The following is a 24,884-nucleotide window of genomic DNA, read 5'->3' on the forward strand; positions in this document are numbered from 1 at the left end:
AGTGCATGCAATATGAGTTCGCCTATCACTTTTGAGTCCAAAAATGTGCCTTCTGAATCCTTTCACAGGAGTAGTTTGTTTGGACCATTCTTCTTTTTTCTGCTAACGGAATTCTTGATTTCCTCTTTGGACGAAAGAATGAGAGCTGTGGATGTGTAAGATTTCACGACTCTCGTAAAATCCTCAGCATTCTGAATCACAGTTATATTTGGTCTGGGAAGCGTATGTTTTGTAGCATGGTGCTCTAGCAGGCCTCCTACACCATCACAAGGCTCCTTCCCGTGACCAGTAGCACTGTATACCCAGTCACTTCACACAAGTGACTTACTCAATTCAATCAGCTGGCAATGATTTTTAAAATGACTAGGAGCACCATCAGGAATAATGATTATCTTCTCTGCCCCTGTTTGCAGTTGAAGAATTTTGCATATTGCTGGCAAAGCGTGTGCTGAGTCATGTCCTGTGTCATGACTCATAAGTGCAACACTTGTGGTCTTGTTTTGAAAATATGTCACTCCTGTAAAAATTGAAACCTGATCATTACTCCAATGATACCCTTGTACTTCTTGTGGGAGAATTACAGACCAGTTCTCAGCAAAGTCACAGTGAAGCACTAAACATAGTTCTTCAGCCTGTACACACCCTTTCACTTCTGCAATGTGTTGTTGTTGGAGTTTCTTCAGATGCTGATGTGTTACTGCTTTCACTGACCATTTACCAAGTTTATCAATTAAACTGTCAGAGGCAATAGTTATTTTAATTAGTTTATTTTCCTCCCGTGTCGCATATGCAATTTCTGCAGATTTACCTGCTACGTCTTCCAGGCCAAGTGCCTGTAAAGACAGTCCTCCCTTTCCAGGGCAGTCACCACATTCTTGAAACAAACAGGTCTCTCGCTTTACATCACAGACTACTAATGACTTCAGATGCCCAACCGAGGTGTCATATGTCACGTGCTCCAGTAAGTTCTTCAAAGTTACCACACAAAGTTAAAAATTCGCATGCAGTACCCACATAAACAGACATCTATAGGTGGGTGTGGAACTACCCGCTTAGGTCGTAGTGCATAAAATTTTGTTCTTCCAATATGTGAAAGTTGTATAGTTGCTCTTATAAATTGCGAAAGTTTCTTTAATACTGCGAGTCAGGTACCTCTTCACTTTCACAACTTTTTGACTTCCAACTGTTACAGTTATAGGGTCTTTTTTGTTGGCACTCTGGCGAGAACAGTACCATTTATCTTCCAGATAAAATGACTGCACTATTTGAACTTGAGCTGCTTCTACAGGATGACCATACTAGGGATCTGGTCTTCCAAGGACTCCTTTTACAGGCCTCACGTTTCTTGATTTGTCTACCATATGCTTTGATACTGATGGAACATGGTTCAAAATTGTTTTCTTTGAAAATGTCTCTGGAATAATAGTTAAAACTCGCACCTTTTCACTGTAGGATGTACAATATTTAACAGCTGAATTGATATTTGTGAAAAATTCCTTGCAAGAGTGCTTTGGTTTATTTTCTTCTGAAGATGGAATTTCTACATTGAAGAGTGTGGTCAGTTTTGCTGTAGTGTATTCATCCATAGCTTTAGTAATTTCTCTACACTTTCTTGATGCATAGAACTTAGGACTCGACGTCACTGACAACTGTTTCTTAGCAGAACTAATACCTATCTCTGTAGTTGACTGATTCAGGGTATTTAATTGTTCCTCTATTGATGCAAAATCTGCATGGGAGGCTTCACCTTGTTCAGATACTATTGTTGTTGTTATTCTGTCAAAGCATTTAGAACACAAAAATTCATCACTGGAAACATCTTCACTTTGAAACAGATTCGTCGAATGAGAACTCTTATTCCCAACCTGAACAAAATCAGTTTTTTTGTTTGTCTTATATATCACTCTTTTTATGGATACACAAATAGTCAGCACACTTCACTCTCCTGTGGCCCCATTCAGAAGACATTGCAAACAATCCTTTTCACAAAACACACTGCAAGTGTGTCAACTGGCAAATTCCTCACGAAAACACAGAACTCACTGGAAGGTCTCATATTTCTTAGAAGCCTTTTCAGTAAACAAATTAACACTGTACAGCTACAAACAGAAACTACAACAAAGTGTAAGAAATATCTGCAACAATGAAAGTGAAAAGAAATAACTGCAACAAAGACAATAGAAATAAACATTGTAACAAAGAAATTAGTAAGAAACAACTTCAGCAAAGACATACATTACCCTTGAAAGTTAAAAAAGAAAATTAAAATAAAACCTGTCTAACTCAAAAGTGGAAGCTCTCCTTTACAGAGAATATAGTAGTACATAGTACTAATCAACAGAAAAAATATAGTTTTTCTGGCTTGGCATTTTAAAAAAAAAATCTATAAATTATTTTTAAAAAAATTCAAAAGGCGACAGTAAAAGAACTTGGACAGATATGTCCAAATGGAGGATACCATTGTAATCATAAAGCAATTATCTTTCAAATAAAAAAAATCCTAACAAAATATCTAGAACTGTTACAGAGATACAGCATTTAAAAAAAAAATTCCAAAATTTGTATCTTCAAAACGGTGTTCGCAGTGTCATCTTTGTAGACCTGTATGTTGGGGGCAGGAATTTTTTTGGAGAAAACAAAAAATACGTGTTTCTTACTTACTCCTGAATTTTAACATATGCTAAACTCAATAACATCCAAGACTATGAAGGTAACCCCCCTGCCTGAACTGACACGGATTATGCCTAACTCTTCTCCTTCCTTGCTGGGGTGGGGGCAGGCATCACTGGTTCATGATGCTGTGTCTGCAAAGATATTCATGGTGCCTGTAGTGGCAGCAGAAGATGCGAGGAGATCCCAGTCCACTGGGACCAGTGCGTACAGACAAATATGAGTGGGCAAGTGCATCCCCATTGTTGTGGGCACCCGGTAGATGGGACTGGCAACAGAAGGGAGGCCATCTCTACGTTGAGATCAGCAACAAAGGGCACCTGCTCATGGAGCAATGACAGCAGACTAGTGAGGAGAGATACTGGAGAAGGCGACTGGCTGCAAACTCCGCTGCTGGCCGTGCAGCCTCATTGCAGGGGGGAAGAGCCAACACGAGTTGCAGGAAGCAAATGTGAATGATAGGAAACTGGGGCGAAGGACGAACAGGTGGCAGCAAGTGAACAGTCGGCGTCAGGCTCCCAGCCTGCACCGTAGGACACAACTTGTTCTTGTGATGTACCACAGCTAATCGTTAATGCAAACCACAAAGACACAGACATTGCACTGGCTGTGGATTACCACTGGGATCCAGTGAGGTTGAAGGTACTGTCCAGAACTCCTGGCCCAGACAGGTGTAAACTTCAACGAAACCACTACTTGTGGGCGGATGTCCACTCGGCAGCAAGAGGTTGAGGAGCATCAGCAGTTGATGGCTGTGCGGGAGCTCAGTGGGACTCTAGGCCCCAGTTAGCATCATTCTGCAAGAGCTTAAGAAAAATATGAGAGCCTCCTCAGTGGGAAAGTCCGCCATGTACTAACGTGTCCGTGTCTCAAATGTCCGGACAGGGTGTTCAAATGTGGCTTGAAAGGAGGTGCTGTGACATGGTGAATGCCATTGTCGTTACAGAAGTCCTTGAAAGATTGAGCCACAAATTGAGAACCATTGTCTGAAACCAAAGTGCAAGGCAAGCCATTGATGTCAAATATCTTCGATAGGGCTTTGGCAGTTGCATCTGCTGTCCCAAATGGACAACAAATGGCATAAGGAAAACAAGAAAAAGCATCAGTTGCCAACAACCAGAAAGTGTCCAAATAGGACCAGCAAAATGTATGTGGACTTATTCCCATTGTTAACCCTGGTTACAGCTGGTTGCAACAAAAAGTGTTCCATCTTGCGATTGAGGTCCGGTCAAAAAACATGGTGGCACACCAACAGTGTCTTGCAAGTGATCCCCAAGTGTCACTGATGCAATAAATGGAGGACCTCTCACCACAGAGCTGCTGGAATCACGATGTGGCGAGTAAACTCATCTGTCTACAAGAGAACAATGCCATCTGAGAGGGAGAGATGGTGGCTCAATACTTAATAATTCTGAAGCGGGTCTGAAACCCAGCCTATCTGACAATGAGTCACCACTGTTGCACCATGTGCATGACCTGCTGGAGCACTGGATCCATTGCCACAACAGAGGCAATACGGGAACTTGTGATGGGAAAACCATCCACTGTGTGTCTTGCCTCCATATGCAATTGTAAACAAAGCAGTTCCTCTTGGTTAAACAAGTGGTCTGGGCCCATGAGGAACCGTGGATGAAAAATCCACATTCCCACATTGTGATGTGGGATGAAAATGGATCTCATAATTGTAACGCTAAGGACCTTGTAATTGTATCGTGACAAGAACAGAGCACATTGCTGAAGACCAAAGGTGCCCAACAGGCTAAACAGGGAAACAAAAGGCTTATGGGTGGTAACTAAATGAAATTTTGCACCATGCAAATAAACATGAATTTTTTTTCCTGCATAGGTTATAGTAAGAGCTTCTTTCTCCATACCTTTTCCACCTGAGGTTAATATTGTTGTCGAGCCGAGTTGAATGTTTTTGATGCGAAGTCAGTTGGCTGTTTAGAGCCATCAGAATGGTAATGGGTAGGACTGCTTCCACCCCCGTACTCAGATGTGTTCGTGGCCGGGACCATATGCATGCCAGGTTGAAGCATTGCAAGATGTAGCACAGAACGAATACTATCTTTGACCTCACAGGCTGTAAACCAAAAAGGAGGACTTTTCTGAAGTAACAAACACAGGGTGTGGTCTGGAAATAAACTTGTGACATTTCGCCAAGGAATGCATGAAGTTCTCATAGATTAGATCAATGGGGAAAAGCCATAATGACGGCAAAGTGCTGTTACATGGGGGCATACCTTGCTAGGAAATTTCATGACCCAAATAAACAGTGGACAGTTAAAATAAGTGATACTCGCAAGTTTACATTTGAGGCTTGCAGAACAGTAAACAAAGAATGAATGAAGCTTACGTAGATTATTCTACATGGAAGCACATGTCACAACAGTACCATCAAGATAGTTAATTTTCTGGGGAACAACCACCGTGACCTGTTCTAGAAAATGTTGATAGATTGCTGGTGCACTACCAACCCAAACATGAGCCACAGATACAATAGAGGCCATAAGGCCTATTGAGCACAAGTAATTTTTTGATGTCTCGTTCAATGGAAGCTGTAAGTAGGCTTCAGCCAAGTTTGTATTTGGAAAAAAAAAAAAAAAAAAAAAAAAAAAAGCTACCCCAGCCAACCTAGTGAGCAGCTCCTCTGGGCGAGGTAGGAGGTAAGTGTCCATGACTACCTTGTGCATGTATAGTGACCTTGTAGTTTCCATGGACCTGAAGCTGATTGGACGGTTTCTTTACAATCGCTAAGGGCGTAGCCCATCCTCGCGAGGAAGTCAGTTGAATCACTCCCACCTGCTTTAAGCATTCCAGCTCTGTTGTGACCTGGTTGTGTAAAGCAACTGACACCGGCCTCAGCTAAAGAAAATAAAAATGAGGGTGATGTGTACTGTGAAACTGTTTCCACAACCTAACCCTGAGACCAACAGATCAGAAAACTCAGAACACGAGGAATCTGGTCTAACACCAGATGCACCGCATCTGTGATAGAAAAATTAAAACAGTGAAGTCGATCAACCCAAATCAATTTTCAGTTCTCACGTCATTGACCACCAACTACATAACAGAGTGCACAACTGACTTGTAAACTGTGTCAGCGGTGAACTGGCTAAGAGTAGTACTCTATTTGTTATAGCTTACCAGTTGACACTTGACGCATGCCAACCATGGGGACATGAGCCCGGTGTAAGTTTGTGAGTTAAATAGGGATAAGGCAGATTCTGTGTTGACTGGTTAGTTCATCACCCACACTTCAGTAAAAAGTTTGTTCTGACCTTCAGAAACAGTGAACACAAAAACGAAACAGCGTGAATATCGACGTCCATTGATTCCTGCAAGGACGCCGGAGGTATTAGAGATTGATATAAGACTGGTTATGTGACCTTTATTCTTACAGTTATGGCATGTGATCCACTGCCCGGATCAGGCCGTATGCTCATGCTGCACGAAAGAAGAGGGATGTGAAGGAAGGAGCATTCAGTGTTCCTGCTGCTAACAAAGTGTTTGCCTGCAGCAGCCCAGCAAGCGTGTTTGTACTGTGGCCGTCTTCTCCTCTTCCTCTAGCACGCTAGGCTCCATGTGCCAGGATTGCCCATAGTCAATAACAGCAACATCTCCAAGTCTATAACTGGCGGCTTGTGCTGTAAGAAACCTCAATTGACTGTGCAATACTGTAAACTTCTCCTAACATAGGGTCCTCAACTAAAGGGCATATTGACGCTCCTCTTTATCGGGGGTATTGTGTCCTGGACCATGGTCTCTGCATATGGCTCTTGAGACTTAACTGTGACAAAGCGACATTTACTACTATGGTCATGAAGCTCAGTGCCCAATCTAGATGTGACTGCTGTGGCTGTTTGTGACATTGGTAGAATTCAACATACAGCAACCAAATGCATACACTTTTTGCGATAGGTGGACAGCAAACAACACATATCACCAAAGGAAAGCAACGCCGGTTCTTGCAGAGGCGCTAACTGGTGCTGTAAGTTACATATACAAGAGGTGCCCAGGATAAGAAGGGAGTCTTACAAACCTCCCTATCAACCACGTGGAATGCCACAAAACGTTGTTGAAGCCGCTTCTCGTTAGCATTCCAGTTGTCTGTGGATTCATCCAAGCAGGAGGGATAGGGGGGGGGGGGGGGGTTGGGGTGGGGTGGGCTGTAGTGACTGAGCAATCAGTGGCAGAGCGTGCTTCAACATACCCAACAACAGTTTCAGCACAGCTGCATTAAGCCGCTGCTGTTAGGTGAGCGATTGAAATAGTCTACACAGTCGAACTGATGGCAGTAAATCCTCAGGATCCAGACCACATGAAAATACTACCCTTGCTTGTCACCATTTGCATTCTAACTAGGAACACAAGGAAACACAAAATCTTAAATAACTAATTTCTTTTGGGTCACAGAGTGATAAAAACAATATGTGTGTAGACACACACACACACACACACATTTAACTTCTGAGTGCTCGGAGGACTGAGTATGCACCTTGAGTGCTCGGAGGACTGAGTATGCACCTTGACATACGTCTTTGACCCTTCCAATGGTTGTTGTAGAGTGTATGGTTTCAGACGTTACACCAAAATGCTATGTGTCCGGGGGAGCAATGTGACTCGTCTGGTAAGGCCACTTGTCACCACGCAGTGGACATCCAGTTGCAGTATTGTCATGCAAATTCCTGACTTTGTCACCAATGAACTCCAGTCAGCATGAATAAATGAACCAGCCACCTGCTGAGGAGGCCCATATGCAGCAGCAATTGCTGAATGGTCATTGAGGAGACACTGCTGCTAGTGCCTTGGCTCATCTGGGCAGTTAGTTGCTCAGTGGTTGCATGTCTTTTTGCTTGTACACATCTCTGCATCTGTTGTTCACTCCTGTCATCCATGGACCGTGCTGCATCACAGTTGCCTCACACTGATTTTGGATAGTGCCATTTTGCCACGCACTGTATACTTTAACCACAGCAGTGCGAGAACAGTTTATGTCTTTAGCTGTTTTGGAAATGCTTCCACACTTGGCCCAGTAGCCAATGATTGTGTCCTGTTTGGCATCAGATTGCTCCGATTCTGCATTAAAACTGCAACTGCACTGTTTTCCGCATCCCCCCGCCCAAAACGTTCTTTATATATTCTCCAGTGCTAGTGCTACCACCTGCCATCTGATCTGTGAGCAGTTATTGCACATTTATATCGAACATATGTGGTTGTCACTATTAATAGGACTTGACTATGCAGAAGCATGTAGAGATCAAACTACTAGCCCATCACACACAGAAAGGAATTCATGTTGCTTTTCGGATGATCATCCCTCAAATGCAAGAAAAGATTACATAATACGTGAAGGCAAGCTCCATCTTGCTTCTCTTAACAAACGACCACATACGCATACGTGAACTTGCATGCACACACACACACACACACACACACACACACACACACACACACTTTTTCCGTCATCAAATGGCAACCATGTGCCTGTTTATTGCAAAGTGTACAACAAACCAGCTGATGTGGTCAGGTCTGGTTAACATAAATGAATAATAGTTGTGACATGAGTTAAGTTACTTTTTGTGTAACTCACTTGCAAACAGCTATAGCACGTTCTGGAATCTGCCAAAGGACTCCCACTAACAAAGAACAGCTGGTGATCTGGTTCTCTTGATGCTATTTCTGTTCTGTGTCAGCACAGAGAGTGGCTTCAAATACATTTTCTGTAGTTGGGAACAACTCCGAATATGGCAGTTAAGTACAATATCAGTTGTGGCACACATATAATGCTAATGTAAACAGAAATAAAGGTTTTCACAAAGGATGCTTGTGTATATTAAAGCAAGAAGTAAATAGTAACACTATTTTAACACTGCACCCGTGGCTATTATGTCTGCAGAAATAGGTTTCACTGATTGTAGACTATGGATCAAGTTTAAAAGAATAGTTGACCGTGCACTGGATAGATATGAACCCAGTATAACAGTTCATAATGGGAGGGTACCTTCATGGTATACATTCACTGTAAGGAAACTTCTAAAGAAATTGAGATTACTGCATAATAAGTGTAAAACAAAGCGTAGGTCTATAGATAGTGAGATGTGGAATGAAACATGTTTGGCTGTCAAGAGATCAGTGCATGATGTCTTTAGTGACTACCGTAGCAGAGTATTCTCAGGTGATCTTCATAGAACCCAAATAAATTCTGTCATGTGTAAAGGCTGTTAGTTGACCAAAATTAGTGTCTATTCCCTGGTGAATGAGACAGGAACTGAAATTGATTGTAGCAAAGCGAAAGCTGAAATTCATAACTCTGTTTTCAAATGTTCCTTTACAAAGGAAAACCCAGGAGAATTGCCCCAATTTAATCCTTGTGCCACTGAAAAGATGAATGAAAGAAGTATTAGTATCGGTGGTTTTGAGAAACAGCTGAAATTAGTGAACTTGAACAAAACTCCAGAGCCCAGTGGAATCCCTATGAGATTCTATACTGAATTTGTGGCTGAGTTAGACCCTATTGTAACTATATCGTAGATCCCTTGAACAAAAAACTGTGCCCAATTCTTGGAAAAAGCAAAGGTCATACCTGTCTACAAGAAGACCAGTAGACATGATCCCCAAAAGCACAGTATGATATCGTTGACACTGATTAGTTCATACATAATGAGGTATCTTGAACAGAATGAGCACCTCAATGCCAACCTGCATGGATACCGAAAACATCGACCATGTGAAACCCAACTTTCAGTTTTCTCACACGACATACTGAAGGCTTTGGGTCAAGGCAACAGGATGGATGTAGTGTTTTTTTGATTACGCTTAACTGTCAAAAGCACAATCACATAGGGTGTCGAGGGAAATTTGTGACTGGATTGAGGACCTTTTGGTTGGAAGAATGCATCATGTTATTTTGGATGAGGGGTCATTGTCATACACAATGTAACTTCAGGTGTGCCCTAGGGAAGTGTGTTGGAACCCAGCAGTTCATGTTATATATTGGTGACCTTGCAGTAACCTCCCACTTTTTACAGATGATGCATTTATCTTTAATGAAGTACTGTCCAAAAGAAGCTGCATAAATATTCAAAAATCCACTCACCAAGTGGTGGCAGAACACACACGTAAAAAAAAAAAAAATAAAAATAAAAAAAAAAAAAATAATAATAATAATAATAATAATAATAAGTGTGCAAGCTTTTGGAGCCAGTGGCTCCTTCTTGTGACAGAAGGGTTGAAGGGGAAGGAAGAGGGGTGAAGGGGGAGGAAGTGGGGTGAAGAAAAAGGACTAGAGATGTTTAGGAAAGGGGGCAGATTTTAGAAAAGCCACCCAGAATTGCATGTCAGTAGAGTCTTACCCAATGGGATGAGAAAGAGAGACTGATTGTGGGGGACTGCTCTTGACAACATTTGAAAACTTGAGAGCTTAAAGTACCCTGTATTCCACCTTTAAGCTCTTAGGCTTTCAGATCTTGTCTGGTGCAGTCCCCATCAATCAGTCTTTCCTTCTCATCCCGTGCAGTAAGTCTCCCCTGGCCTGCAGTTCTGGGTGACTTTTCTGAAATCCACACCTTTTCCTAGGCCTCGCTAGTCCTTTTCCTTCACCCCTCTTCCTTTCCCTTCAACCCTTCTGCCTAAAGAAGGAGCCACTGGCTCTGAAAGCTTGCATAATTATAACATTGTTTATGCAAATGTTCTGCCGCCGAATCGTGAGTAGATTTTTTATCTATCCAGTTAAATTATGTTGCCGCATATTGATAGTTTTCATTGTTGTATGAATATTCAGTCACATCTTGCTAAGATTTGAAAGAGATGCAGAGATTGGCAACTTGCTTTAAATGTTCAGAAATGTGAAATTGAAGTGTCACAAAGGTACTGAGGGATCTAAACTGGAAGACTCCTGAAGATAGACATAAACTATTCTAAGAAAGTCTGTTAACAACATTTCAAGAACTGGCTTTAAATAATGACAGAGAATACCGTACAACCCCCTATGTATTGCTCACATAGGGGTTGTGAGGATAAGATTAGAATAATTACTGCATGTGAGAGGCATTCAAATAATCATTCTTCTTGCACTCCATATTTGAATGGAATGGAAAGGAATCCTAATAATTTGTACGATGCAAGTGTTAATATCTCTGGATTAAAATTCATTCTGCTTCATTGTCTAAATAGTTTCATGATGTCTGTTGCAATCAGTTTCTACCTTTTTTGAATTGTTTTCAGTTTCTTATTTTTTAAGTTACGTGTTGAAGATGAAAAAGTTCATTACACCTCAGCCACCTCTCTTTGAATACCCTTCTTTAAGTTAACCTGATTAGATCTCAAGCGCTTTGACCAGCAAACTTTCCAGGTCTGCATTTAGGCCACTATTGGCATTAGGTTACACAATTCTGACATTCATTGGGCTTAGATCACTGTTTGCACGATTTGTGTTAGCTGATATCAATTGAAGAGTGCTACTCGTCAAAGGCTGTCCACATTTCTCAAGTTTTTTGTGAGAGAGACTAATAACCTGACTCCTCAAACACATTATCTGATTTAGGCTCAGTTTTTATTTGGGATGACAAATTCTAGTACAATACTTCAGTATTAAACAGCTTGCATATGAAAATTGCTAGCCTTATCAATCTTTTGCAGCTCGATAAATTTGTCGACGCAGCTAGGTGGTAGCCATCCGAACAGCTACAGTTGTGTGTTCGACATACTCAGCCAGTCGTACAAAATATGTACTCCAGTATACCAGAACAAATAAACATTTCTTAACCAATAAATGCAGAAAAATACTTGTGACTAGGTAGTGCTAGAGAAGAATTTGCCAAGAACTGACCATAATTGCAAGAAAAGTATCATCCTATGTAACATTCATGGTAAGTCGCACTTGTGTAACAGGCTGTTTCACCACCTCGTGGCAGTCAGATGAGAGATATTATGTAAAATATTGTTTAGGTTGTTAGCGTGTAGAGAATTTTCACAGTGCATGCTTCGATTTAGATTTGTGCAGAGAGGACGCAAGAAGCATTGAGCGCAGGACATAGGCAAGGCGCAATGCTGTCAAGAGTCTCTACCTGCATAGGAGGTGGCGGTTATACTCTGGCATTGCGGCTTGGCAGGGTTTTGGAAGGCACAGAGGAAGCACCTGTTTTGACAGTGTAAACACCCAGAAGCAGCTGATAGGAAGCTGTGGAGAAATGTCACACTCTTGGGTGTTGTTCTGAGCTTCACTTCAGATGTGTTGTTCTGAGTAAGGAATCTTGTCACCTAATGTTGTAAATGCTAAATATGAGAACCATCAAATACATACAAGTTCTTTAAAAGAGCCGTTATGTCATTTCGTAGTGAGTTGGTGTAGATATGAGCATTAGTGGCACTGCACAGTAGGTCCACTGTATCACGAAAACATGATAAGGTGACCGTATACGTTCAGTGAACATCATCTCGATGACAGACCAGTCGAGAAGTGAGAACTTAGTTTCAACCCAGAACTAGCAAACCTTTTATTTCAATTCACATTTGATGACTGTGAGAGGACACAGATAAGGTGTTGGAGTAAGAGAGCTTATAAGATACGAAAAGGAATTTCCAAGAAATAATGGAGAAATATGTGAAGTTGCGTGGAGACAGGTGGATGCGAAGACCTAAGGAAGAATGGTTCCGGAACATGAGAACAATATCCGGGGAAATCGGACTCAAAAGGGCAAGGTTTGCTGGACATGTAGTTAGTATGAGTATGGACAGAATGAGGAAGAGTGTGGGAAACAACAAGGAGGACAAGGGGAAAGACAGGAACCAAATGGGTTGTTGAACTTCGGAAGGACTGGTTGGAATTGAGGATCATGGTCGAAGGAAACGAAAATTGGAGGAACAAATATACACCGACCAATATGCCGGAGATCAATGACAGAGAAGAATACAGGAAAAGATTAGAGTGTCACCAGTGGAGCCGACAGGAGAAACGGAAACTGAAGATCTCAGAAGAAGAGCAGAAGAGAAAGAATGAAGAGGTTCTGGGAGAAGAAGAGGAAAATGCAGTCTACGAAGGGGCTACCCGTGGTCCTACAGAGGCCGTAACGCAAGAAGAAGAAGAAGAAGTTGCGTGGAGCAGCTGAAGTAAAAGTGAAGATACTTAGGCAAACACAGGCTGTAATGTCGCCCACAAGAAATATGTATTTGGTGACCTGATCAAAAAACCAAACAAGTGTGAATTAACGCAATATAATGCATAAATGAGATTAGTTGACCTTAACAACCAGATTAACAACAACAACTTACACATTGAATTAAGCATCGATTCGAGAGTAAAGAAACAGTACGTCTACAAATGGAAGATTTTGATGTGCTACTTCTATGCCTACATCTGTAGCAGTACTTCTATGCCTACATCTGTAGCAGCGATCTATGTGATTATATTTGCAACAACCAGGCAACATGATAGCAGTGTGGCCATGCATCCAGGACAGTGGCTGACAGCTGACTAAGTGACCCCTGCACAGTGGCTACGAGAGACATCGCATCACCCACACACGACACAGTGGCAATGTGTGGCGTGCCTGGCTAGGTGAGCTGTTACTGATAGTGTTATTGTATTAGAAAACCACTCGAAAAATGGATAACAGAATGTCAGATATTTTGAAAAAAATTGAAGGAGTTATCAAATAGTTCTGAAGCTGAAGCAGAGCACTTGGACAAATCAAAAAATAGTGTTAGAGACACAAAACGAGAATTGTTGAATGGAATTACAAATTTAAAAACACAAGCAGAGAACTTAGCTACGAAAGTAGACTCTTCAAGAATTAAAATTTCCTGTATAGAAGTGAATTTGGTAAAGTTACCTAAGATGTTGCAAACTAAACTAGAGGAATCTTCAACTCAGGAAATAAAAAGTAATCAAATCTCAAGTACGCAAAGCCAGTAGAGGTATTTGAGCTGAATAAAAATTTTGGTGAAGTAGTTTGTACACCAAATGCTTCAACTGGTTTGGTGGAACATCGAGAAGTAGATCAATCTTAGGTACATGAGAAACTTTAATTCACTAGTGCTATCACCAATTCTTTGGACAACATTGTAATACACTGGAAGGAATTTATGAAGTTCAAATCAGATGGTACTTGTACATCCCTTTGCATTTTTAAAACAATTTAATTCACTAGTGCTATCACCAATTCTTTGGACAACATTGTAATACACTGGAAGGAATTTATGAAGTTCAAATCAGATGGTACTTGTACATCCCTTTGCATTTTTAAAACAATTTAGGGAAGTGTTAAACAAAGGCTGGGGAGGTACAACTAAAATTAACTTTATTCTTGTACAACTAAAATTAACTTTATTCTTACACATTTACAAGAGGAAACGATAAATTGGAATGCCAAATACCAGCATAAGTTTAAAACTTTGTGTCAGTTTGAAACTCAATTTAAAATAGAATTTTTGTGTCCTAGTGAGCTGACTAAAGTCTGACTATTATAAACCCAGTATGAAAAATATTTGTGTTGTAAGAAGTATTTAGTGAAGAAATGATTTTTGATTTTCCCACTTGTTGAGAAGGCAGACATACTAGTAAAGATATTCGTTGCTATACTAAATTCGTATTTAATTGTAGTAAGTGTAAAAATTCAGTTGAATATTTAAGAGAACCTTTCAGCTGTAATGAGTTTTCTAAAAATCTCAGCCTTGACTGTAGTGTATCTCTGGGAAATAGAACTAAAAGTGAAGACTAGTGTGAAGTTTCACGGCCCCAAGAATAGGATAATGAAAGAGTATGTGGATGGGTTATTAACCTACAAATACATATTATGTAAATTAACAACTCATTACTGCTTATTGATAGAACAAGGTTTATTAGTGGATGACTCTGTACTATATCTTGCAACCTGTATTATATAGCTATAGTGTATCGGACCAAGCGGGGTGGCGCAGTTGTTAGCACACTGGACTCGCATTCTGGAGGACGACAGTTCAAACCCGTCTCCGGCCATCCTGATTTAGGTTTTCCGTGATTTCCCTAAATCATTTGAGGCAAATACTGGGATGGTTCCTTTGAAAGGGCATGGCCGATTTCCATTCCAATCCTTCCCTAATCTGAGCTTCTGCTCCGTCTCTAATGACCTCGTTGTTGACGGGACATTAAACACTAATCTCCTCCTCCTCCTATAGTGTATCCAGCAATGAGAATTGTATTGTTTGACGTATTAAGGGGAGATAAAGATTTAAGATGTATTTACAGTCCGAATACCTGTGGTGGTTGTATGGTCTTCAGTGGAGTGCACATAGAATCATTGCAGATGTGTTAAGTCATAATCTTTATTATAACGGAAAAGAAATCTTGTTTATTTTGTGAATTGATTTTAAAGTTTTATACATTTTTGTTACTATAATTATTTGACAAAGTTAATTTAAATTTTTTTCTTTGTTTATTGGTAAATGAGAAGAATTATAATAGAGAAAATTTACATATTTACATATCACAGTTAATGTTATTAAGTGTTCATCTGTTCTTGTCTGCTGTGACAGAAGTCTAATGTTAAATGTAATTGCTGTTTCAGCAATTAAGCATAAGCTGGACATTGCACAAATTTTATCGCAGACACTAAAGTGTTACTGCTTAAATTGGTTTTAATTTCAATGTAATTGGAAGTAAATATTATAAGTGCCAGCGATATGTTAGGCAACCTTTATGTGGGTTTGCACCATCATTAGTAATAGAAAAGACAAGAGGTCTTGCCTTGAAATGAATAATGTTAACAGATAATAGAATATGAATACTGTTTTTAGGTAAGTAAACAGAGGCAAAAGGAGTGGGTATAAGCATTTAACTTTCTTTGGTCAGCTGCATAAAACCTCAGGAGAATCTGCTACCTTTGCGAATTAGGCGGATTGACGACTGGCGGGTTCCAAGATAATTGCTTCATTACTTCATATATAGTTTTCCATTGAGCAGTTTCTTCCTCTTAAGCTATCCTGTTATCTGTAATTTACGTGCCTCTCTTAACTGTCCTAGCTTACATCATAAAAGTATTAAGAAATTCAAGTATAAGAAGATACATTATTAAATAACAATTATAAGCTCTATTTGAGTACATGAAGAGTAATTTGTATATTCTTTAAGTAGGATTTTCTTACCTTTCATATCCTTTCATGAACAATGGTTGGGTTTCATATGTCTTTTATAGGGGAGGTTAAGTAATAAAAGATGTTAAGTACATCTGTTAGTCATTAAGTACAGAAGTACTTTAATGCATCAAGCACATAAATACATTTCAAAGTGAAGCTAAATACTCATTGATATTGTGATCCCAAGTTTGTTAGTGATGTCGCATAAATGTTGGGGAGGGCGAGGAAGGGGGGTAAAGAAAGGTAATTAATATCATCCCTGAATAAAATCTTCTTGGTTTACAAGCCGCGTCAATGCGAATAAAATTGTCAAGCTTTCAGTGGCTATCTCCACCGTTGTCGTCATGAGTAAAACAGCCGACTTCCAGGACTGACACAATTTTCTGCTTGTATAGCCACGATTACGGCCACTGGCGCCAATCACAGGGAATAAACCGACATTGCGCTGAAGGTGAGTTGGGCAGCTCGTAGCAGCTGCATCACGCCACAGGACCGAGTGGCATCAGGTGGCACGAGGGGCCTGTGCCACGATTGGAAGTGCCACTCCTGCTTCCCTACAAGTGTTAAGCATCCACCATTGCTCCCTTTTGACATCCGAAGCCCGTTTTCATGCCCTAATCACTGTGTATCCCTTGTCCCTGTTCAAATTGTTGCTGTTCATTCTAATCTCAGGCGCTTCTTTTATAACAGAATCCCAGTATGATGATACATGAGCCAAGACTCTTGTATTCTCAAACTGTATTTTGTGTCAATTTTACAGGCAGTGCTCAGCTATGACCTACTTGTCAAGCTCCCTTTCTTTAATATGTCTCTTGTGCTCGGTACAACGCTCTGCAACTGTGCGATTTGTTCAGCCTATAGAGACACTGCTGCACTTGCAGGGGCCACCATATACACAAAGCGCTGTGTCATTTTTAACAGGGTGCAGCATATCTCGTATCTTGGGGACGGGCCAGAACACTGGTCACAGTCCATGTCTTTGCAGTACACATGTTAACTTGCTGCTCGTTGTCCCACAGTAAGACAGGAAAGCTGCTGGCTTTGCTTCTTGTGCCGATTCACAAGGTATCCTTCTTTGGGGCACCTAAAAGTGCGTTCCTATAACCATTCTCTGTAAACATGTGTCTCAAGTGCTGTGATTCAGGCAGGTGGTCGCCATCAGAAATAACTTTTGCTCTGTGTATTAATGTCTTCAGGACCACTTTCTTGTGTACAGGGTGGTGAAAACTATCAGCATTCAGATATCGAACAGTGTGCATCAGTTTTGTATGCACTGAATGACCAAGTCAGCCTCCTGCCTTCCACTCAACTAAAACATCCAAGAACGGTAGCTTGCCGTCCTCCTCCATTTCGAAGGTGAATTTAATGTTGGGATGGACACCGTTCATGTGATCCATGAACTTTTTGCAGTGTATTTTCACTTTGTGGCCATATCAGGAAGGTTTCATTGACATATCTTAGGAAACAAGATGGACACAACACCACAGACTTCAGAGCCTGCTCCTCAAAGTGCTCCATGAAGAAATTTGCAACTGCAGGAGACATTGATGAGCCCATCACCATGCCATCTGTTATTTCATAATATTCATCGCGGTACAAGAAGTACATTGTCATTAGAACATGAAGGAACAACATGACGATTCCAGGTGGAAACTGTTGGACGAAAAGATCCAGCTTGTCTGGTACTGGCAGTCTCGTAAAAAGTGACACGACGTCCAGACTAACCATTACACCATTTCGGCCAATTTTCATTTTCTTGAGTGTCGGTGGGGGCAAAAGTACTTGATCCACTCATAAACAGCAAGAATTTCATGAATGTAAGCACTCTATTTTTGCTGCAAAGGTGAGAGCTTGCATGAAAATAAGGTGAGTAGATGCCGAGCACTGTCTACTGTTACTGCTGCGCTGATAGCAGTCTGACTAGTATCCGCAATCAATGCAAGATGTGCATCCAATGCAGGGTTTGCCAGGAGTGTGGCATTTGCTATGCTTCACCTTGCTGCTTCAGAGTCATGGCTTATTGCATCTATCCATTGTATAAGAGAATTTCCCTTGGTTTTAGATCGGACAGTGCTGCAGTCAGTTGTTCTTGCAACTTGGCTGATTTTGGAAGATGACATCAGTAAAAGTTTAGCATTTCTAGGAAATGATATAGTTCCCTGATGGTTTTGGGCCATGAAATCTTCATTATGGCTTCTGCTGTATCATGAAACAGTAGTGACCCTACTGACGAAAGCAGATAGGTAATCTCTGGGTGGACACACACACACACACACACACACACACACACTTAGCAGTATTTAATACCATACCTTGCTCTGTGTTTAAAGAATTCCATGAAGTGTTGGTGGTGCTGATTTGCAGCAGCTGAAAAGACGAGGATGTCATCTAAGTAGGCAAAACAGAATGAACAATCCTTGCTGCTCTGGGTCAATAAACCTTTGCCGAGACTGTGCAGCATTGCGTAGGCCAAATGTCATGATGCAAATGCTTTCTAACAACCTAAATGGTGTGATAATGATTATCATCTGCCACAGGAATTTGTGCAGTCTAGCACACTAAACACAGTCGCACCACACAGGGCATAGCTGTAACCCCTTAAAAGGGTTACTGGGTATCTATCAGGGTCTGTTCTCACATAAAGTGCACAATAATCACCACATGGGCACCCTGTGCAACACTTCGTGGGTATCAGTTGAAGAGGTGATGACCACGGACTGCTAGAAGGGTGAATAATATCTTATCTGAGCATAGAATTGAATTCTGCCTTTACAATAGCCAGATGGTCAGGAGCTAATCACTAGGTCTACTGTGTAAGTGCCAGAGATATTGTGACGATTTTCTGTCACTGATATTTTATTGTGTTAGGGCTTGTCGCATATGCTTTTCTTGTGACGTGGAAACCCTGCAAATTAATTCAGCCTTGATTTTGTTGTGGGAGTCTCATTCAGGAGGTGCTGTTATTACATCTTAGACTTAAGGTGTGTAATGACGGTCAAGCTGGCTGACCACTAAGGCAAATTCGTTCAAATCTATTGTAATTCGGGTGTAGCATAAGCTTGCTTCTCCCGGTGTGAATCATAATGAGGGATGGCTTGTGCATCTTGCATTTCACAAAAAAATCTTTATTGTCTCTTGAAAGTTAGCCCTGGTTCTTCTGGCTACATAGATTGAATATGTAGACAGAGATCATGTTTGGGCCACTAATGTCGGTGCAACTAAATGTTAGCTGTCGAACAACTGTAATTGTGTGTTGGAGATACTCAGCAAATCATACAAAATATGTACACCAATGAATCAGGAAAGTATAAATGTATATTAAGCAATAAAAAAAACGTTGTTCATTAGTTAGCACTACTAGAGAAGAATTTGACAAGAACTGTCTATAATTTCCAAGAAGATCATCGTGCTATGGAGCGCCGCACTGTACACGCAGAACAAATAAAAACCCAGTATCTGGAGTGCAAGTTCTTGAACAGCACATGTAAACACAGCAGCAGATAAGTAACTGACAATCGTTGTCACTACAAATGCTTTCAGCAATTTGGGAAGGCAGATATCTCTGAACTTTGTCATTATGCCGTGAAACTGCAGAAAGTGACAATGGTCTCCCACACCTCGGCCCACCTGCTACACTGCAGATGAAACATACAATGTAATGCGAAAGCACTGACAGAGAGAGAGGGCTATATTTTCTGCTCACACTTTTCGATAGCAGCCATTCAAGGTTTTCCTCACCTTTTTCACAATACTATTAATTATTTGTTTCTGGTAGTTTAGTTTTAGGAAAAGAAGAGACCTCACAGGCCTATAACAGTGTGCTATCGCTTAACAAACATTTGACAGCATGTAAGTTTATCCTGTGAGTTTATTTAAACAACATGTTTAGCAATGTTTGGAATTTAAAGATGACTAAAATCCAGAAATGCTTATGCAACTATTTCTTTCATTGTTATGGTAATGACATTGTTCATGATTGTTATGGTATGAGTTATAATCTTCTCATTTTAGCATGCATTTTTCTTGAGTCTGTAATTATTTGTGTTACAGAAAGTGTTGAAACTGAACCATTTAAGAAGGAGGAATTTGAAAAACAATGTCTGACAAAAGACCATGGGAATGTCAAAGGGCCTCCAGCAGAAGTGATCACAGAGGACATAATTCAGCTCTGGAAATCAATGAAACTTTCTCATGCCACAAAAATGTAAGCAACAAACTTCTTCATTCTATGCCATCCATTAAAAATTCAAAGAACATTATTTATTTTATTTATCCATAAGTATTAATATCATTGTTGTTTTCTTCATTATTTCCAATTTCATGCTGCTTGTAATGTTTCCTCTAAATTTGGTGGCAAGGGGAATGACTAGTCTCTTCATATGGTAATAAGCTATTCATCATTTGTCATTCTTGTTTCTCTTTCTTTATAAATAATGGACAGACCAAAGTCAGTAATTCACTGTAAAGTCTAGGTGCTGGATTTTCAGGAGAAAGAAAGAGGGGTGGAAGGGTGAGGTTGGAGGGAAGGGAGGGGCTTACAGCTGGAAGGGAGATGTAGCTAGCACACAGGATAGGACTGTGGCGCTTGAAGTGGAACAAGTGGGACTTTGGTATGATATGTTCCACTCCATACACGTTCTGACACCCTGATGATGGGTGTGCCAACTTTTACCTTATAAATATCTTGTGGTTGCTGTTCTTGATGTTATTCACTTTAATGGACCTGCTATGCAGTGATGTCAGACTGTTACATGTTCGCTTACTGATGGACTACATCATTCACAGGGGTGGGATGCTGAAAAATACTTTTTACCTATTCAAGGTACTAAAATGATAGTAACTTTTGTGACATCTTTTCTATATTATAAACACAATCTTTCCACTGTACATCTTCATTAACTATTTGGGTGAAAACATCTCTCTTTAACCTGTAGCTCAAAATAGATCACAAGATGTATTCAAGTACTGATATGACATTTCAGAATGACAGTTCTCATGTAAAATCTTCAGTTGCTCCAGCATTAACGCCCATGCCCTTTTCTCCATGACCTCCAAATTACCGTTGAGCTTCAATGCCAAAGCATAAGTAGCTCTCCACAGCAGATGGAGATGCTAGCTCACTGTAGCACCTTGTCGATGTTCTGAGATGACATCTTTTATGTGCCATCTGCATATATGGCATACCAGAATGTGCACTGTGGGATGTTCCACACTTGTCAGTTACCTAAACATCATTTATGGGTTCCATGAACATCTTTCATAGGACTGAGTGGTTAGAAGTGGAACATGTTATTCCTCATTTCATTCATATATATGTGTTACAACACAGCTTCCCACCAGCGAGATTAAACATTTTGTGCATCTCATCTTACTTGAATAATTACAAACATCTCATAATGTCAGCTAAGTAAAAATAGATTTAACTTTCACACTATGATGATTATTATTATTATTTGTGCTTAATTTCCTCAAGCAATAAAACATGTAGGAGAATATTTCTTTTCTTGTGTTCCATTTAATTACTGAATACTTGGTTTTCCAAGATAAACTTCACACGCATCATCTGCATTGCCTTTAATTACCTCTCTGTGTTATTACAGAAATCACCATCACATTTACCAGTTCTTTTTTGACATATGTCGTGCCTCATCATTCTTTATATAATCTTTCATGTTTCGTAATTTGAGAGCTTAGCTCCCCCTTTGCATTCTCACCTTAGGAAAATATTTATCACATAATTCAACCTGCTTGGATGAAAGTCAGTCTCTCTCTTTAACAGTGTCATTTCACGCTTAACAAACTTCATTTAAAATACTGATGTATGTCTAGTCAACCATTCAGTTGTTCACGGCATGCTATAATATAGTAAATGAATTTCTCATTACATATTTTATTGCTTTATTAGTATTGGATTTACCTTTTACTGCCATCTAATTACTTTTCAGGTACATTGTTTCATTTTCACAGAGAGATATTTGCCCTGTTTGGTTGTTGTTGTTGTTGTTGTTGTCTTCAGTCCTGAGACTGGTTTGATGCAGCTCTCCATGCTACTCTATCCTGTGCAAGCTTCTTCATCTCCCAGTACCTACTGCAACCTACATCCTTCTGAATCTGCTTAGTGTATTCATCTTTTGGTCTCCCTCTACTATTTTTACCCTCCATGCTGCCCTCCAATACTAAATTGGTGATCCCTTGATGCCTCAGAACATGTCCTACCAACCGATCCCTTCTTCTGGTCAAGTTGTGCCACAAACTTCTCTTCTCCCCAATCCTGTTCAATCCTGTTTGTTTAGGGTATATCATTATTATGATACTCTTACTCAAAGGTAACTGCATTTCCTTTCCTTCCAATTCATTGATTACAATAGCACAAGGTTCTCAAATTTATTGGGGTAGAAAATGTTTAAGTTCATCTTTGCCATGAGGAATTACATGCTGACACTTTGATGTACACCACTCTCCACTATTTCAAATCTCAGATCTGTGATAAGTCAGATATGTGCAGAAATGTAGATTCGAAGAATCGTTACTGCTCAGGTTGGTCTATTACTCTTACTGTTTTGGAGAGCACTTCAACAGTGTGAACCACAGTCACTGTACAGCTTTCTGCTTCTGTAAGAGCTACACATACACCTTCTCTTAGGGGCAGATACTGAGTAAATACCTTTTTGTCTTTTTGATTTGAATGTCTCTTTATTAGTCCCTCTATGCAAAAAATGCCTCAATTCATTCTGTCTGTTGATTCACCTGACCAAAGATTAGATGATCCCTTCTGTGCGTTGCCAGTCCTTCTCCTCTCCAGTACCTACATAAAATTGGGTGCACCCCCTCTTAAGTTCTTAACTATATGCACAGCCTCTGACTCTTATCTTTATGCATCTCAGTGAAATTTCTCTGTTGGATATCTACTCTACCCAGTTATTCCAAACATGTTTCGTGACTCCTCCTTTTGTACCTTGTTACATATACTTTTTCCAGTGCCAAGACTTACAGACAGTGCTGCAGCAGGAGCTTTGGGGCACTTCCAGGACCAAGCTGTTTGCTCAGTGCCACACTTATTGGCCAGGCATTGACGGAGAAATAGAGCCTCGTCCGTCAGCCTCGTGCAGAACAGCTCCTGGCCTCATGCTAGTTTTTTTTCCCCACATTGGCCAGCACCCAAAAAATTATGGGAACCAGTGCGTATTCTGTTATTCATCCTATGTTCGTTTTACCATTTGTTACTGATAACATTCATGCCCTCTTCTCGTAGAAGTGTTCACCTTCCAGTACATAATTGTTGTCAGTGACTGCCGATCTGTTCATTGTTACTAGATTATAAGATTTATCTTTATTCTTTATTATTAAAACAGTCACATTCTGCTCACCTAAAAAAAAATCTTTGTTTAATCTTTCCAGTATTTATAAGATAAGACATGTCTATTAATTGCTTGTCTATCCTTCGATTTTATGTCTCTTCGTGTGATATGTTAATAACTCTAGCATTTATTTATTAGCGCTCTCTTGTCAGAGATAACTCAAATCTTTTATATTTGCTCATCAGCTGTTGAACAATTGAAGCACCCCCCCTAGTATAATCTGGTATACTGCCAGTGTTCTGCATCTTCCCGACACAATATTTTGACATCAGAACTCGATGTCTTTGTCAGGTGTTTCCTGAGACTGGTTGACAAGTTGACTGGGTCCCATATTTATGCCTGGCAGTGGCTGATGTTCACTATGCCATCCACACCCACTGTGGCCATTTCTGGCAGGTGTTCTGTCTTCCGTCTGTGTCTGTGCCCATTTTGGCTGTTTTCTCTGGTGGTGGCTGTCCTGAGGTGTTATGTCTTACATCTGCACCCGCCAGGCGCAATCCTAACACTATCGCAACACTGTATACTTTTTTATGCTGTTCATGACCATTGGGGCTTTCTCTCATGGCCATGTCATTCTCCAGCCTTTCTGTGTTTGGTGCACTTCCTGCAGTATCAGACTGCTGTAGTAGTTTTATATTATGTCTTCACATGCTGCAGAAATCTCTTGTAATGGTGGCTGCCATCTGGAGTCCTGTCCTAAGTCTGCTCCCCGTTTATGTGGTGCCTGAGGTTTCAGGTAGTGGATGATGTTCCCTGGTTTGTCCATGACTGCTGTAGCTCCATAAGAAGTCTGATCCTATTAATTACACCCCTGTTCACCTGAGGTTCATTGTTTCTGTAGTAGTTCCAAAGCTGGATTCCACGCCATACTAAGCTGGTACCCTGCTTCATAGCTGATCAACTGGGATGTAAATCCTTAACTATTACTAAATTATTCACCTGTAATGCTGATGTAATTGTTTTTTAATGCATTTCTCTATCCTACTTGGTGTGCGTTTCTGTAAATTTTCCTTTAGCATGTTCTGTAATCCATCTGTCCTCCCTTGGGCGTTGCTGTGTGTGTGTGTGTGTGTGTGTGTGTGTGTGTGTGTGTGTGTGTTAGGGACTGATAACCTCAGCAGTTTGGTCCCTTAGGAATTCACACACATTTGAAAATCACTCGTTCACAAGTTTTTGTTAGTAAAGTGCAATGCTCTTCTGATGTCTTGGACACTATTAAACATCCTCTACGCATATAATTGGTTCGTGTAATAATCCTTTCCACAAAGCTTCATCTAAAGCACAAATAAATACTGAACTGCAATATTTTAGCCAAAAGGCAGTACTTTCAATTGGTATGACTTTCCTTCAAACAAGAAGTCTGTATAGCATTTTAAATTTTGATATAATCTTGCTTGCCAGTATCGATCCGCGAAGTCCATTCGACCGAAATAATCAGGCTTGTTCAAATCTAGCTAACAATTCTTCAATATCTGTAGTCTACCTCTTTCGGTTTCAATATGTTTGTTGAGAGTATGTATGTCTAAGACCAGGCGTATGCCACATGTAACTTAATTAACAACCTACAATGGATTGTAGTAAACACTTACACTATGTTCAGTGATTTGATTTTCTCTCGTCTTATTTATTTCCTCGTTACCGCATATCTCAAAGTTACAGGATAACATTTACACAAGAATGGGTTTTCATCTTTTATTTTAAATTGGACAGTGTAATCTCTTATTACTAACCGTTTTTTTGAGA

The 24,884-nt window shown here is 40.3% G+C and overlaps 1 protein-coding gene across 1 annotated transcript in view; it reads left to right on the forward strand.

The window, feature by feature from the left end:
- LOC124795265 (non-homologous end-joining factor 1-like) overlaps positions 1-24,884 on the forward strand; it is a 146,291-nt gene that overhangs the window by 77,107 nt on the left and 44,300 nt on the right. The window contains exon 4 of the mRNA XM_047259213.1: positions 19,834-19,987. Within this exon, the coding sequence (XP_047115169.1) occupies positions 19,834-19,987 (154 nt within the window). The remainder of the gene's footprint in view (positions 1-19,833; positions 19,988-24,884) is intronic.

The sequence above is a fragment of the Schistocerca piceifrons genome, chromosome 4 (assembly GCF_021461385.2).
Source record: "Schistocerca piceifrons isolate TAMUIC-IGC-003096 chromosome 4, iqSchPice1.1, whole genome shotgun sequence".
Classification (NCBI taxonomy): Eukaryota; Metazoa; Arthropoda; class Insecta; order Orthoptera; family Acrididae; genus Schistocerca; species Schistocerca piceifrons.